The sequence below is a fragment of the Gymnoscopelus microlampas genome, assembly GCF_963454915.1.
Source record: "Gymnoscopelus microlampas genome assembly, chromosome: 5".
NCBI lineage: Eukaryota > Metazoa > Chordata > Actinopteri > Myctophiformes > Myctophidae > Gymnoscopelus > Gymnoscopelus microlampas.
In genome coordinates this window covers 34,239,764-34,256,727 of record NC_139942.1, presented here as the reverse complement: position 1 = coordinate 34,256,727, position 16,964 = coordinate 34,239,764, and the positions used below count along the sequence as shown (strand labels likewise).

Genomic DNA, 16,964 nt, shown 5'->3' with positions numbered 1-16,964 from the left:
AGACTAATTAATTGTCCTCTCATATGTTATAGTACAACTTTGTGCATCACTTTTAGTGATTGTGTTGTGTCTTGTTATGGTTGCAGGCAGCCAAGCCATGCTATAGCCTTTTAGTTCTTTTCACATTGGAACGTGGACACTATTATTTCATTAATTAACCCTAAGTTCATAAAGATCATGTGGGCCTGTGCATAATCACAAATATTCCATCATATTCATGTAGATGGAAAAGTAAAGTTTATATAGAGCACCTTCTTTTGAAGGACTAGCAGGGAGCAGAATGAGATGAGGGGTTATTTTGGCGATGGAGATTAAGGCAGGGGCTTTTTGTCATTTGTGCGAGACAAGCCATTCATCCATCCAGTTCACAGCCAAAAAAAGGCTGGTCCCAGAAATTAGCAGTTTCAGCTCAGCAGCAAAGTCGTCGGGCTGTGAAGGCGGAGAGAAATTGACTAATTAGCAATGCGCACTAAAACTTGACGGTTCTCTCTATAACAGCGAGGGAAAGACTCGGGTTTTCTCCCCCCTTTTCTCTTTTCTTTCTTCCATAGATGTTTGAAATCGCAGTCATTTACGCTCGACAGTTTTTACAATAGCCTTGAGCCATAATTTTGCGAGTCTCTCCAGCATCCATACCCCTGCATGGTCTCTCTCCACCGGCCATGCACGACCGTTTCTCTCCCCAACCGTGGATTTCCTATTACTCTCGTTACGACTCACTGAGCCCCAGGCCCAAGGATAATGATGTGTTGTTTCTTGGTAGCATAATTTGTCACACGTATATTTCTTCTTCTTCTTCTCTTGCAGAAAGCACCAGCTCCCTCTCACACACTCACACACTTCTTGTTAATTCAGAAGAACAAATAACGTGAAATAGTGACTTTATGAGTTGGGAATCAATGAGTATTCTGAGGCAACGGCCATAGACTTTAAAGGATCAGGACATTTCTTTAAAAAAAAGAAAGAAAAGGAGAACAAAGGAAATTCAAGTCACAATATTGGGGACCTGAAGCCCATACTTTTCCTCTTTTGTCAAGAACTGAAGTCAGGTAAGTTTGGCTCGTTCTCAGGCAGAGCTACTCACATCATTTAGTTGTGACAGCAGGCGCTTTTACAGAATGTAGCGACAACGTTACAGGGACGCTTCGTGGCAAGTTTGCAAACATTTTTACGCACAGGAATAGATATTTTAACTGTGTATAAAGAAGCATCACACGTGAATAGTAGGCTACGATCACACTGATCGGAAAGATGCATGTAATGGATAATCGTCGATATATACTCACGTTGTGCCTATAACTCAGATCGCACCCGCACCGTGATGTGATGACGGCGGAGATCGAGAGAGACAAACTAATTGCTTTTGTATGACTTCCGTGCGTAAATCTGTGGCATGTGTAATAATGTCCCTCGTTGTGGGGGTGCAGCAGATAAACGATAAGTGTTGATGGCTGAATGCTGCATCTTATCCGTGCACCGTAGGGGTTGTCTTTTCTCTTTTCCCTGATCCAACAACTTCACTTGCGTTATCGTGGAGAGACTGGAGGAGAGAAAGAAGCCGCTGCTTGCTGCAGCATCTCTCTCGTATCATCCTAGTTTGTTTTGACAGCGCGCTTCTGCCTCGATTTAAATGATCTTGTCTAGAAAACACGAATAAGAGTGGCACACTGCTGGAACCGCCACGTTTTTTGTTTGTTGCTTTACGACCATGCAGAGCTCAAAGTTTAAACGGACTGAAACGGTGTGGGATGTAGAATACGCCGTCTGGCATGGCACGATATTTATTTGGATGGATGGTCGACATATTCAATATTGCTGTAGGCTTTAACGGCAACTTATTTGAGAAGTCCCGTTCAGTATTTAGGGATCTAGTGATACAATCTAGACTACAGGCTACTGTGTATTATCATTTTGTGTGCAAATAAATGACTTGTGGTGAATGGCTGGCATGGTTTATTTGTTCACAGTGAGGAAGTCATGTCCAGATCGGGTGATAGAACATCCACCTTTGACCCAACACACAGTGACACCCTGCTGCATGGGCTCAATCTCCTATGGAGGAAACAGCTTTTCTGTGATGTGACTCTCACTGCCCAGGGACAGCAGTTTCACTGTCACAAAGCAGTGCTGGCATCCTGTTCCCAGTACTTCAGATCTCTCTTCTCCTCTCACAATGTAATCAACAACAACGAGGGGAGCAAAGGAGACCAGGGGAGCAGCGGAACCCCCTCGTCTTCCCCAGATGACAAGATGGTGACCACCAGCTCCCGGCCCATCAACAACCTGGTGCTCCAGGGCTGTTCGTCCATTGGACTAAGGTTAGTGCTGGAGTACCTTTACACTGCCAACGTGACTCTCTCCCTGGACACAGTGGAAGAGGTGCTCTCAGTCAGCAAGATCCTCAACATCCCCCAGATCACCAAACTCAGTGTGCAGTTCCTCAACGACCAGATTTCTGTGCAAAACTACAAGCCGATCTGCAAGATCGCAGCCCTCCACGGACTGGACGAGACCAAGAAGCTGGCCAACAAGTACCTGGTGGAAGACGTGCTGTTGCTGAACTTTGAGGAGATGTGCGCCATGCTGGATGCTCTGCCACCGCCTGTGGAGTCAGAGCTGGCTCTCTTCCAGATGTCAGTCCTTTGGCTGGAGCATGACAGGGAGACTCGCATGCACCATGCCCCGGACCTTATGAAGAGGCTGCGTTTCGCCCTCATCCCTGCCCCTGAGCTGGTGGAGAGGGTGCAGTCTGTTGACTTCATGAGGACTGACCCTGTGTGTCAGAAGCTTCTCATGGATGCCATGAACTACCACCTGATGCCCTTCAGGCAGCACTGTAGGCAGACTGTGGCCAGCAGGTGAGTCCAGCACGAGAGAGAAAGCCCAACACACAGACAGACAAACAAACAGAACAACATGCATACGGTTGACCCCAACACTGACATGCACAACAGCCAGGAACCCATTAACAGACCTTGTGAGGGTAAAATAGTACTAGATATATCCTGCTTATCGCCTGCCCACTCTTCACATCAACAAATCACCCACTTATTCCAGTTATTGGCAATACTGCCAGTGTAATCCATGATAAGTAGAGGGTCAGCCAAAGAGGGTTGTGAGGCTCGGCCAGACGGCTGTGAAGCTGTTCACAGTTAAATTTAGCTGTGTACCAACAGAGACAGTACCAGGAGGAGCCAAAGGTTTTGAACTCTGCTATTGATTGTTTGGGATTTTCAAAGCAGTTTTTGGAATTCTAGAAACATATAAGACTTAATAAGCATAAACTGTCTACAATTAATCGGTGATAATGTTCATAGAAACCATTTTAAATGCTGTAAATCAAGTTGTTACCTTTTGACACGATAGTTACGTGGTAATTACCGCATGGATTGGCATGCAATTAAATTGAAATGTTACTGCAGTTATTGATGCTACACAAAGGGAAATTTAGCATAGCCACTGAGTCGGGGCGCAATTGGGTGCAGCTCCTCACGTGTGTCACCCACACAAATATGATCCTGGCTGCATGGACCCCCTCTGTGTTTGTCATGATCAGCTCTTTTAGATCTGATAAGTAGACAGGTGTTGTCAGCAGGATGACTGATTGATGCTGCTGCAGCTGTCAGGTATGGTACACAGGGGTGGCTTTGGTAAATTGTAAAGCCTGAAATGCCATCAATCACATCAAGGTGAAATTGAGATTTTATTGTAAATATTGGTTGGACATCATATGAGTGCAAAAAAGTTAACACTGAATACATAGATGTATGGTAAGGCAGGAGATCAATTCATAAACTCAAAAGAAGTGTGCTGAAAAGATAACAGACTCACTTTTAATGTATTGCGTTATCTGAACAACATATCTATATTTCCACATATTATGAATCCAAATGAGAATCAAGAATCCTCATAATTAGTTTCACATGCCACTGTTTCTCTCCTCTCAATTAATCACCATTATCTATGTCCAGGGGCTCATTTGCATATGAATAACCCCAAAACACTTCTGAGTGGGCCAGTTGCAGAGGATGCACCGAGGGGTGCTATTTAGCCAAGCATAAAAAAAAAGTTAAAACAGAAAAAGAAATGGTGAAAGCGCTTGATAATAATAAAGGCCAAATCTGCCCAATCTTTAGCTGCATATTGTGATGAATTGGTAGCTATTCAGATTTGAGTTGAAATTGGTTAGGAACCAGATAATGGTCATTAATCACTTATACCTTATATATTTAAGTTGACCGGGGTCCTCCTTTTTTCCCCTCTACACCAAATCACTTTGCCGTAAATAGCCGATCTACGAGCTCACAACGCATTGCAACGTGACTTATTGTGATCTTGTAGATCTGCTATTTCAGCCAAATTTTGGGTGGTAGAGTTCATGTGGTTAATGTGCCATGAAAAAATAAGTGAAGTGAAGTTTCGTAAACAAACAATAGGAAATACTGTGTCGCACAATTGGCTCAGAAATGTCACATGAATCAATACAGCCAATGGAATGGAGACATTTCATGTTGGCTGTACCTAGGCGGCAAGCATCCGGTTTTTAAAATGAGGCCAATAAGGAAGAGCCGTTTCCCCTGCAGTTCTCATTAATGGGCCGCTATTTCCCCTCCTGCTGGCTGCAGAAAAACTAATGCTCCATTCAAGTGATTGAGGTTTTGGCCGGACTTTACACTTGAGTTTATTACCTTAGTAAACATTTTCATAAATACTTTGTTTTCAATCGCTAGTTTAATAGATTATGGTCCCATTAATTTGAAAAATAATGATAAAGTATATGCTTCTAGGGCTTCTACTGGTTCTACCGAGTGAAGACCCAGTAGAACCCATGCCCTTACAGCCAATAGCATTCGTTTCCAGTTGCTTTTCGGGACCGGAAGTTCCAAGATGGTGAATTTGAATTTGTCGAAAAAGTGGCTTCAAAACAGGTCTAGAAACCAATGGGGCTCCCTTCGTCCATATTTTTTACAGTCTATGGCTGTACCCTAACAGCTATTGCCCTGCAGCTTAGCATCCTGCAGAATGGAGAAAGCTTCATAGATAATTGAAAAGGTATCTGTAGAGTATAATAACCATTCCAGAAGCAATCGAAATGGGAAGTGGTCTGTTAAGCATTTTCAGTTGAATGTGATGAATTTGATCAATCAATCAGTAGATTACTAGCCCTTGTTAAAACAAGGTTGGTGTTCAAAGTGAATTTATTCATTTATTCATGTGTTCATTACGCCTTCCTTCATTGCATTCATTCATTGAAAGTGTGCTAAGCTTTCAAATCTGCTGTTGAGCATCCATTTGTTGCATCCGAAAAGAGTGGAAAGCAGGGTAAATTAATGACACTCAGAGTGTAAAATCCGGTCAAAAGTACACTTGCAGAGTTGAAACCAGATTTTACTTTGTTTTTGTGTGACACAAAAACCCACACTTTCCCCCCCTTTTTTCTTTTTTGACATTGCAGAATCCGTTCCAACAAGAGATTGTTGTTACTGGCGGGTGGTTTGCCTCCTGGACCTGATCGCCTCCCCAGTAATTTGGTCCAGTACTATGATGACGACAAAAAGACATGGAAGATTCTTACAAGTAAGTAGAAAGCCTCCACTTTTTTCTTTTTTACCCGAGGCATCTTCCGTTCACTTCCTTTATGATGAGAAATGGTTGTTCCTATGGCTGGCTTTAACACAGGTTAATTTCCACGGAAAATGAGGGAAGGAGTTCCCTAAATCCTTGAGGTAATGATGTATCACTATCACTTTTAATATAAGTTTTTAATCAGAGCGTGACTCCACACCACGGTGGAGTTTCATGCCTGGGCTCCCTTGTTTTTGCTGAAATATCCTGGCAAGATGCATGGTGAGATTTATTTGAATCTAATGATCTATTGTGGCATAGACAGTGCAATATTGTATGCTACCTCAACAGCCTTCACTAAAGGCAGTTTGACAGGCTACACCACAGTTGACCAGTATACGCAAATTAATTCACATATTTAAATGTTGCTATTGGGATTGATTTAGGTCTTACCAGAGACAGTTTATTGGATTAATTCAGCAATAACATTATTCACTACATCATACACACAGCGAGAGGTAAAATATAGTAGAAGTCACTGACACAATTAAATGAAATTCCACACAATTATTTTGAATGGTGGCATATAACATAGTAGAGGCGTTTACTGTAGTAGAATATCAGCCTGTGATATTGTTTTCACATTGAAGGCAGACTGTCATAGTCCCACAGAAATGTGCTCTAATGAAAACAATTTGCTATCCATGGAGAAAACATCAGATGAACCTTCCTGTGATTTTACAAAGAGGAATCTTATTGGTATAGCACCTGCTTCAAGACTCTTTTCTCCCCTGTCTTCTCTGACCTTTTGAAGCACACCACCTATATTCTTGCCATATCGCAAAGGTCAAATGAGAGCTAATGGGAAACCATATCTGTCCTTTGCATCATCATTGGTGGTCATATTGAGTTGTTGTCCTTTGTTTTGGTTAGAGCCATATCTCAATAATGTCTTACCATTCGTACCTATTAGGCATAGGTCCATTGGCTGTCAGGCGTGACCCTGTGCTCTTTATATTCCCATTCGGTTCCAACGGTTGTTTCTGGCATTGGTTTTATGTTAGTGTTGCATTGTATTAGGATATATATTAATGGTTTCTTCAGCTCAGTGCAAATTTGGTGATCTATATAAATTCATAGACAATACAGGGTAGGGTTTATTTCCGTGCTGGAATCATTAGTTCCTTGGCATTGGTCTGATTCTTTACCTTGGCCAAATTTGTCAGGCTACACTATACCAAAGGAGGCATGCACACACAACAGCCTGAAGCCCACTGGTATTTATATTGTCATTTTCTCATTAAACTCACACTCACGGGTATAAACTGCAACAAGCAAAAGGTCAATAGGGATTTCCATCACTCAAAACTAAAAAGTTAACACTCAAATGGTCCGTGTCCGAGTGGAAGGACAAAACTGCAAAATCATCCCCTTAACACATCAGTGACTATCTGATGTAGCTTCCACACAATGGATGTGGAATAGAAGATTATTAACATTCAATCATAACTTTTCAATGAGGCGAAACCTGAGAGGGACAGCCTTTGATTAAGACATTCATCAACACAATTTAGGAAGAATCTGATCCCTCTTGTCACGTCAGATATCTGCTGCTCGGTGATTCCAGTGTAACGTTTGCCATCTAGTGTACCCATGGCTGCGTGACGCAACAGAAGACAAAAGACAGACAGGAGCTCAGCCATAGTGCTCGACTAAAGGGTGATTTATACTTATTTGCACACCGGTGTCGCACAATGAAAATATATGATCTACAAGCTCACAACGCATCGCGCTGCAACACGCTGAGAGCTTGTAAATCTGTTATTTTCAGTGTGTGACACGGCACGCAGCCAAGTACAAATCATGCTTAACTCTCCCCAGACACTCATAACCGAGCTCACGTTAGACTTTTAACAATTTAAAATGGACCTCATCTAAGCTGTGGTCTAGAACAAAAGAATGCTGCGCAGTGGGGTGAAATGCTAATGGTGTTGAGGAAACGTCAGTGCTAGAGCAGCAGTGGTGCATTAGCTGTGGAGTCATTCACCCGACCCCGACCGTGCCTCAATGCAGAGGTTTCTGACTCCCTCTAGTGAGCCCGAGAGCTCACTGTACAATGGAGTGATGGCGTCCATCTCATAGGCCATGATTGTTCTGTCCTCCTGCTGATCTATACAGTATACACCCCCGCTCACCCACCACCCCCACAATTTAGTAGTGAGGTTAAGGGAGAATAGAATGAATGAATAGAAAATGTATCTCACTTTTGTTTCCGTCACCATTATCAGTGGTAATACAGTATCATGCACTGTGGATGCAAACGAGAGTGACTACATTTTATTTCATTTTATTTCATTTCATTGCACATCACCTAGATTATATCATCCTCCTGGTACTATTAGTCGAAGCTAGATGGTACCACTTAGCCTACTGTTCACCTGTATCCCGGACACCTGTGGATGCAGAGAAAATGGCCCAAATCCTCCCACAGTATATAGTGCAGGATTCCCTCCTCAGTCTTTTCCCACTGCAGCCTGCGTGTACTATAAACTAGCAATCCGTTTTTTCCCCATGTCTGTATCAGATGGTGTTTAGTATGAGTGCGTGTCAGAAGACATCAAATAAAAAGCCATCCATCCATGTGCTATATACTGCTGACTGAAAGATAATGTAAATAGCATGTAAGGGAAATCTGCAAGTCACGTGGTGCTTGCCTTTGAGGTGCACTGGAGGCAGGCAACCTAATCCCCTCGTTCAAGATAAAACTATGTTTAGTGTATGCAGTACTAGTCCCTGTCTGGGGCTCACCCCTTCCTGTGGAGGACCTCCACATGTCAGCCAGCCAGAGTGAGATTGCAGGGAGAGGCCAATTGGAAAGAAATGAGATTCAAGGCTGTCTAATTTTACAGCAACTGTGATCCATCAGGCGGTGGGGAGGTGACAGTGGAAATGACTGATGGAGACAGACAGGTGGGCTTTAACATTCCACTGATTTGTGCTCAAAAGGCGCCGGGCCCGAGATTTATTGAGTGAACACGATCATGTTCATTATGACTGTCACCTAAGACCATTTCTCTACATCTCAATGGGGTCACTTTAGCAGGAGAAGATGGAAGAGAGAGGATGGGAACCACAAAAAACATACACAAGGGAAACTCCTCTGCAAGGGGCCCTAAGTTTAGATATGGGCACCTCTGCTGGCTGTTATCCCATACTAACTCATATTGAGTTGTGAAGTACATTAATGTATATGTGCAGACTTTGCTCATGAATAGGCCTATCATGTTAAGATTATCTATGATGGCTCATCCATCTACAGTATAAATTCCAGGAATCTATCCCTGTGTGTCTGTCTATCCATTCATCCGATTGACTTCACATTTGGCAGATGTGTTGCCGAGAGGCCAAGCAATGGGACCACTCCAAGCTGCCCCTCGTTCCGGCTGCCCCTCGTTCCGAACAGCCATGCGTTCCGAACAGGCACGCCCCGCAGCATCGCTGTAAGCAGCAATACCAGGAGCCAAACAGTCGGCCCGTTCTGAATGGGCACGCACTCTGAATGGCCATGCCCCAAACAGGCACGCACTCTGAATGGCCATGCCCTGAACGGGGACGCACTCTGAACGACCACTCCCCGAACGGGCACGCACTCTCACAGGCCATGCTCTGAATGGGTATGGATTCTGAATGGCCATGCCCTGAACAGGCACACACTCTGAAAGTCCATGCCCCAATCGGACACACACTCTTAACGGCCATGCTCCGAACGGACACTGCACTAGATTTAACAATAGAAAAAAATTAAATACTGTTACAAACTAAAATGGCCATCAGAGAGAAACCTGCACCACGCGTGAGCAGGCAGAGCCTTTGATAAAATCTGCAAGTGCTGCTCTTCCCCATGTTGGTAATGTGACATGTAGTACACACAGTCTACATACATCTAATGTTAGTTTTGGCCACCATTCTACCCAAAGAAAAACATGGCCTTTGTGCATTGAAAAGCTATGAAGTCTAATCCTCCACTTTGATTGTTTTAGACATTGATGAATTAATACAAATTACTCGGGGGCCATGCAAGTTGGGAACGATGCAAGGTGGGAATACACACCCCACCCGTTACGCAATACTCCTGTTATTTAATGTACTCAATACTCATTGTACCCGTTGTCAGCTCCACACGCATCATGTTTTGCTTTGCGTTTCTGCTTTTGTTCGCTGCAGCTTCCTTCACTCATGAGCACAGATCTCGTACTATTTCTTCTATTGTACAAACGCTGGTACACACGCTGCCACTTATATTGGATATATGAACGTGACGCAAAGCTCAGCCAAACAGTTATGCCGATGGGTCGGATTGGCCAATCAGGGAAGCCAGTGCCAACACCACCTCAAACACACAGAGATTTGGTGCGTCCTCCACAGACCGTGGAGATACATTTTATTTTGTTTTGTGTTTTGTTTTGGTTATTGTTCCGATTGATTGCCACTCAGCACTCCACACCTTACACGCCAAAATGGAAGCCTGGATGGCGTCTACATACAAGTTTCGTGAATTATTAGATAGATGAATACTTGTCGCACTGACTAATAAAGAAAATATTGAAGAATTCAGGTCCTTGGTTGACTGTCAACCTACGTGAGACATTTCCTCTAAATCTGATCAGTATTCTAGGAAATACGGCTATTACAGACACACAGACCAATACTACTATTGCTGTAAGCACACTCCATAGTTGTGGGAAATGGAAATGATACAAAAAGATAGCTGCTGATAGAAGGTTAAAGAATTATTATTATTATTGTGTTATTTGACAATAATGGATAGCCTTACATACTGAATGTATTTGTACTAGTGTGAACTCCCTATCAAACCCTCTGTGTTTAGAAGATAATAGAAACTGCTGAAAAATAAATACCATAAATGTATTTTCATTTAAAAAAAAACTGCCAAAATTCAGCCCTGCTGTAGATGAGACAAATAAAGAAACTGTAATTCAGGGTAACTTAGTTCTGTCCTCTACAGAAGACATGCTCTCATGGGCTTGAGGTTGCTGCTGAGTGACATCATTTTTGTTTGGTTTTTGTCCAGTTATGCCTTACAACAGCGCTCATCACTGTGTGGTGGAGGTGGAGAACTTCCTACTGCTGATGGGTGGAGAGGACCAATGGAACCCTAATGGTAATACCATCAACTCTACACATGCACAGGGTTTGGTACCAAAATTAGATATCCTCCATTTGACTAAATAACAACCTCTTAATTTATTTATTTTTTACTTAACCACTTGAACCCCAGCATCCATATATCTTTTAATAATAATAATGATACACTTTATTTGTGTAGCACCTTTCATGACATGAAATGCAGCTCAAAGTGCTTTACAGAGCAAGAATACAGCTTTACAGAAAAAGTACAAATAATTTTACAATAAAGCAAAAAAAGAAAAGCAAAAGCATAAAACAACATTGAAATAATAGCAATGGGGGTGTATATGAATACAAGCTCACAAGAGATTTGGTGTTGACGGAAAAAAGTCAACAGAGTCAACTCGGGTCAAGGTTACTAAGTCTAGAGGCTTTAAGTGGCATAACTTAAATTTGTTTTTTTATTTAGAAACTTTATTGGATTACGGTGATATTATATACATGAATTCCCCAGAATCACATCTTCGTACTTTAGACACACTCTAACATGCTGCATTACGATCTGAGGTCACAGAATTATATCTCATATTATGTTCCCACTGTGAGAAGTGAATTTGGGAACTTTAGTTATGCTGCACCATTCTCTTGGAATCTACAAAAATATTTGAAGCTAGATCAATTCCTCATTGGAATTGATCATTTTAATGAACATATTTTACACCTGCTTGCCATGGACTGCACTTTCTTTTTAAAGTTTCTAGTTTTTAAAATGTTATATACTTTTATTTGTATTCTATTTGTATATGGTATATTTGTATATTGTTTGGCATCATGTTTTTAGTGTTTGTGTTTTTATATGAAACTATATGTATGATGCCTTCTTGGCCAGGGCCAACTTAAAAATATATCTAAATGTCTCAATGGGGTTTTACCATGGTTAAATAATGTAATGTATTTTATTTTTTGAAAATATTGAAAACTGAGCTTATTATGTTTCTTTTACAGGAAAACACAGCACTAATTTTGTCAGCCGTTATGATCCCAGATTCAACAGCTGGATACAATTGCCACCTATGCAGGAGAGGTAAGTTAGCGATGTAATAGTTGTATTGCTATTTGTATCCATATTCTTATTCTGGCTATCTGTATTTGATCTAGTAGTAGCAGATCTAGTTTAAAATCGTATCTACACTGTTGAAGAGGTAGTACAATAATTTCACTGCCTGTAGTGTTGCAACCAACTGCATTGTATGTGCAATAACAATAAAGTAACAATAAACAAGTAACAATAAACACTTAAATACAAAGTTACTAATTGATACTTATTGCATCCCCTTTTTTTTACCACATTCTCACAGTTACTACTAATGATTTATAACTTAGTTCTATTTCCCCAAAAATGTAATCTGTATCAGTTCAAATCTGTCCACCGCAAACAATTCCCATCTCACAGACAGACACATCTGTTGATAAGTATTCAATGAATCTGTCATCGTTGGTGTAATGATGTTGTCTGCTTTGACACCTCCTCCTCAGGAGAGCCAGTTTCTTTGCCTGCCGCCTGGATAAGCACCTGTACGTGATTGGTGGAAGGAACGAGGCGGGCTACCTCTCCAGCGTGGAGTCCTACAACCTGGAGACTAACGAGTGGAACTATGTGTCATCGCTGCCACAGCCCCTGGCTGCCCATGCAGGAGCAGTGCACAATGGGAAGATTTACATCTCAGGTCAGGCCAAAGTCCTCTGCCACTCAGTGTCCCTCTGCTGGTCTTTAGTTGCTTTTTACAGGCATGCCAGCAGTTGTTTTTGTCAGAGTATAGGCATAACATTTGTTGTTTTAAAAGGGAATTCTGCTGCAAAGCATCATTGAAATATATATATTTTTTAAATGAAACCTCCATTTACCCAGTGTACGTAGGCTGAGCATATTGTTGGCCACTGAGCAGCTCCACTGGAGCAGTTGGGGGTTCAGTGCCTTGCTCAAGGGCACTTCAGCTGTGTTGGGGGAGGAGTAAGTGGTGGCCATTCACTTCCCCTCCCAGATTTGTCCTGCCGGCCCGGGGGATCAAACCGAATATCTTTCGGTCACAAGTGTGCTCTTCTAACCTTTAGGCTACCGCTGCCCTAATAACATGTACCTCCACCCTAATTCACTTTGAAAAATTAAGAACTATTGTACCCTCTACATGCTTACAAACCAATGGTTTTTGTGTTCGATTATTGTTTGATCAAACTCTTGCGCTTCTTTTTTTCTCACCTCGGTTGAAGTGCTTTGTAAAGCAGGAATTTGGAGCATGTACAGTTAGATAGGGCTATACATTTGGACTGATGATATATAGGGCGGATTCAGACTGGGTCCGATTGCTTCGAACCGTTCCCGAGTACGATTGGCCTCTACCAGCTGGCCAGCATTCACATTGGCCAAGATGATTCCGTACTCGAGTACACGTCATGCAACAGTAATGGTAAATATGTGCCTCATGGGGGCGCTGTTGACTATGGGCCTTTGGGACATAGAGAATGTCATTCACAGAAGAAGAGTCACTTGTCAGAGTTTAAAGTGAATAATAAAGTTTGACTGTGTTCCTGACGTTGTCTTGAGTTATAATAATAACAGAACAACAATACACAACCAAAGCAGTGTGTGCATTGGTCTTTGAAACCTCAAAATGTAACGTTGTCTCTCGCGTCTTTGTTATTATCAATATGATAGTCACGTCACTGATGCATCCTTGGTATTTTAGCAGTGACGTCACGGACTAATTCTTGGTATATTTATCCTTATATATACGTTCGCCACACGTGTGTTTTTTGTTTATTATTTTTCACGGCTCGCGCTACTCAAACACTAGCGGGATTATTATTTCTTGTCAACATTCAAGTAGAACTATGAGAAGGTATAACCCAGCTAAAATAATGCGTCATTATAAAAATATATAAATGATATATGATTAGCAGTCAACTTCCTTCTCTTGGTACGGATGGATTCACGCTGCCGCGTTCCGTTCCTGAGTCCGCAGCAATCGGACCCGAGACTACCTCCCCAGGTGGTTTCGGGTACGGTACGGTGATGCGTTACGGGGAACGGTACGCTACGTTCACACTACCACAACATCTGCCATGTGGTCCGGGGTGCGCACCCGGGACCACCGTCCTCTAAAGACTTTCTTTAATATGACAGACATCCTGGTATTATTGTTCAATGTACCCAAAAGTATTTGTTTGCTATCGCTACTGTTGTACGGTAACAGCCTGTTTCTATTCGAGTGATAACAGCATTATGCTATTTTTACACAGTAAAGATTGTAGAAATTGACCCTTGCGGGTCCATGTGTGTCCATTTTTATACTCTTTTAGAGTTACATTAACATGGAGGATTTTACTGTGTACTTGTTGCAGGTGGAGTACACAATGGAGAGTATGTGTCCTGGCTCTACTGCTATGACCCCATAATGGACGTGTGGGCCAGGAAACAGGATATGAACACAAAGCGTGCCATTCATGCCCTAGCTGGCATGAATGACCGTCTCTATGCTATTGGGGGAAACCATTTGAAAGGTAAGGACTTGTGTTTCTCAGGTACTGTGTAGAAAAACAGGTCCAGATCAATTCTTTGTGGAGTCATGTAAAAACGATGCCGCCATCATGGAAAGACGGTGATGACCTGTGTTAGACCACAGGTCATCATTGAATTATGTAAATTGTAATTTCAACTCAAATTAAATTCAGAAGATTCTATATCAGTATAACCACTTCCAACCTGGCGTCCCTATTTTGGACATTGCCCAAAATGTTCAACAATGTTTGTACTTTGTATTTGTCTTTGTTTCCTGTTGTCTTTTTCAGTTTTATGCTTTGAACTTGTGATCTTTGTACTGTCTATTTTTTCATTGCTTCATTTTGGAAAATCTATACAAATATTTGAAACAGAAATTAATTTTTGCCAAAAAAAATAATAATAGCAGATATACAAGCTCACAATGCGTCATGATGCAATGTATTTTGAGCTGGTAGATAGGCTATTTTCATTATTATATTAAAAAAAATCCAAGCCTTTTCGCAGAATGAAAGGACATAAACAGATGTACACTGATCTAAAGGTTTTCTCTTTTTTCTCCCCACCTTTTCTACCAGGGTTCTCCCACTTAGACGTGATGCTGGTAGAGTGCTATGATCCTAAGGCAGACCAGTGGAACATCCTCCAGACCCCTATACTGGAAGGCCGCAGTGGACCTGGCTGTTGCATTCTGGATGACAGCATCTTTTTAGTGGGGGGCTACAGCTGGAGCATGGTAAAGTCTCACATTCATTATCTATCGTTGCTGTTGGGCAGAAACCTTGTATCTCCATGTTTCATATTTTTTTACGAATGCCTGCCTATTTTATTCTTAGTTGTATGATAGTAGTGAAAACAACCGATCTACAAGCTTGTAGATCTGCTATTTTCACTATATTTGAAAAAATGCCTAAAAGGCTAATGACATGCCCAAAATAGGGATGCCAGGTTGAAAGTGGTTAAAGTCTGTCTGTGGGTTTTTATAAATAATTAACCCATGAAAACTATTAACAAGAGCTTGTGACTAAATAAATAACTACATTGGATCCATTTGAACACACGTTCTTTTTTCCCCTTTCCTGGAAAGTAACAGTTTTAGACATACAAGGTTTCCGCAATATTGTGACGCCATACTTGGCTGTTTCCTCTGTACAGTACCGGGACTCCCTCTTTCTTTGGTGTTTCACCCAGGTGGGCGTGGTTATATGCCTAGACCTAACCTTAAACCTCACCGAAAATAATTATGCCGTAACCCAGTGGTTCCCAAATGTTTTTGGTCGTGACCCAAAAGAGAAATGTTGTGTCTTCCCCGGGATCCAAACTAGTGAAAATAGCCGATCTACAAGCTCACAAGAGCTTGTAGATCTTCTATTTTCACTAATTCTAAAGTTTTTTTGAATGCGTTTATTTATGGAATTTAGATTTTTTTATGAATAATTGTGAGAGAAAAAAAACAAAGAAATAAATCTTTTTTTTTTAAGGAATATTTACTTGCGAATCGCGACCCATAAAAATGGGTCCGACTCGCAAGTGCCTTAACCTAACCTCAAAACCACACCTGGGAAAGAGAGAGTCCCGTACTGTACCATTACTATTTATTCTGTACGCTGAAATCATCAAAACAACAGCGGTGTGGATTCATAGTGAGTGACAACTCCAAATCATCGTTTCAGGGGGCCTACAAATCTTCGACCATCTGCTACAGCCCAGAGAAAGGCTCATGGACAGAGCTGGAGGGAGAGGTTGCAGAGCCCTTAGCGGGCCCCGCCTGCTCCACCGTCATTCTGCCCGCCTGCCTCCCGTTTAACAAATGACAACTAACCAGAACGACAGGCCACGGTGACACGGATGATTGGAAGGCTGACCACCACTAAAGTGAAACAATTGAGAATGATTTTGTGACGAACCCTCCAATCACACAGCCAGAGGGGTGGGGCGCGTATAAATTATTTTTTTACAGGTTTGACAAGAGCACTTTCGTTATTATACCTACTGAAGGTTTGCAACGAAATCAATGTAATTCATGTATTTAAACTCATGTGTGTTGAACTTCTGCGGGATGGTCACTTTCATATCAAGACTTTGTTTCAATTGGTAGTAAGTGTTTTTTGGCTTCTCTTCTATAGCACGCATAGTGTTGAACAGAATCATAGCTTTCAAATCCATTGTATCTTGTAACTATTAGAGGCATCAATCAAGCAAAATGCAGTGTTGTTTCAAGGACTGACTGTCGGGGGAAGGGGGGTCCCAAACTTGAATGGGACAAAGTAAAACCATGGCAGGTTGATTAACATTATAATAATGATCAAATTGTATATTCCTTGCCATTCATTTTTTAAATTATATTATGCAGGATTCTGCCCATATCCTGCTGTGTCCCTTGGTCAGGTTGATATGCAATTATTCTACTAGTCTTCCTCTCTAGAACATTCATGTGATTTCACAACATCCAGAAACATACAGAGAGCTTTTTCTGTAATTTATCTCGTAAATGAAAGAGTCATAGTCAGATGAGTAAGTTATCATGCTGATGGGGGTATCTCAGTAAGAATTTGTGCATATCACTCTGCATCAACTTTGAACCAATGTTTTTATCATGTTTCTGTATGAACAGATTTCCTTACGATTTATCTGCTTGAAAGCCCAAATATCGCCAGAACTGATGTCTGTGACGTATTATTTATGCTATGTGAGC

General features: G+C 41.7%; 1 protein-coding gene across 1 annotated transcript; it reads left to right on the top strand.

The window, feature by feature from the left end:
• Positions 1 to 922: 922 nt before the first annotated feature.
• Positions 923 to 16,083, top strand: klhl14 (kelch-like family member 14; the record flags this gene model as incomplete). Its single annotated transcript, XM_084057913.1, has 9 exons — positions 923 to 1,049; positions 1,968 to 2,858; positions 5,456 to 5,577; positions 10,658 to 10,747; positions 11,719 to 11,797; positions 12,250 to 12,440; positions 14,113 to 14,271; positions 14,848 to 15,005; positions 15,943 to 16,083. The coding sequence occupies exons 2-9, from the start codon at positions 1,978 to 1,980 to the stop codon at positions 16,081 to 16,083; spliced, it is 1,821 nt and encodes a 606-aa protein (XP_083914039.1). The 5' UTR covers positions 923 to 1,049; positions 1,968 to 1,977.
• Between the last annotated feature and the right edge of the window lie 881 nt (positions 16,084 to 16,964).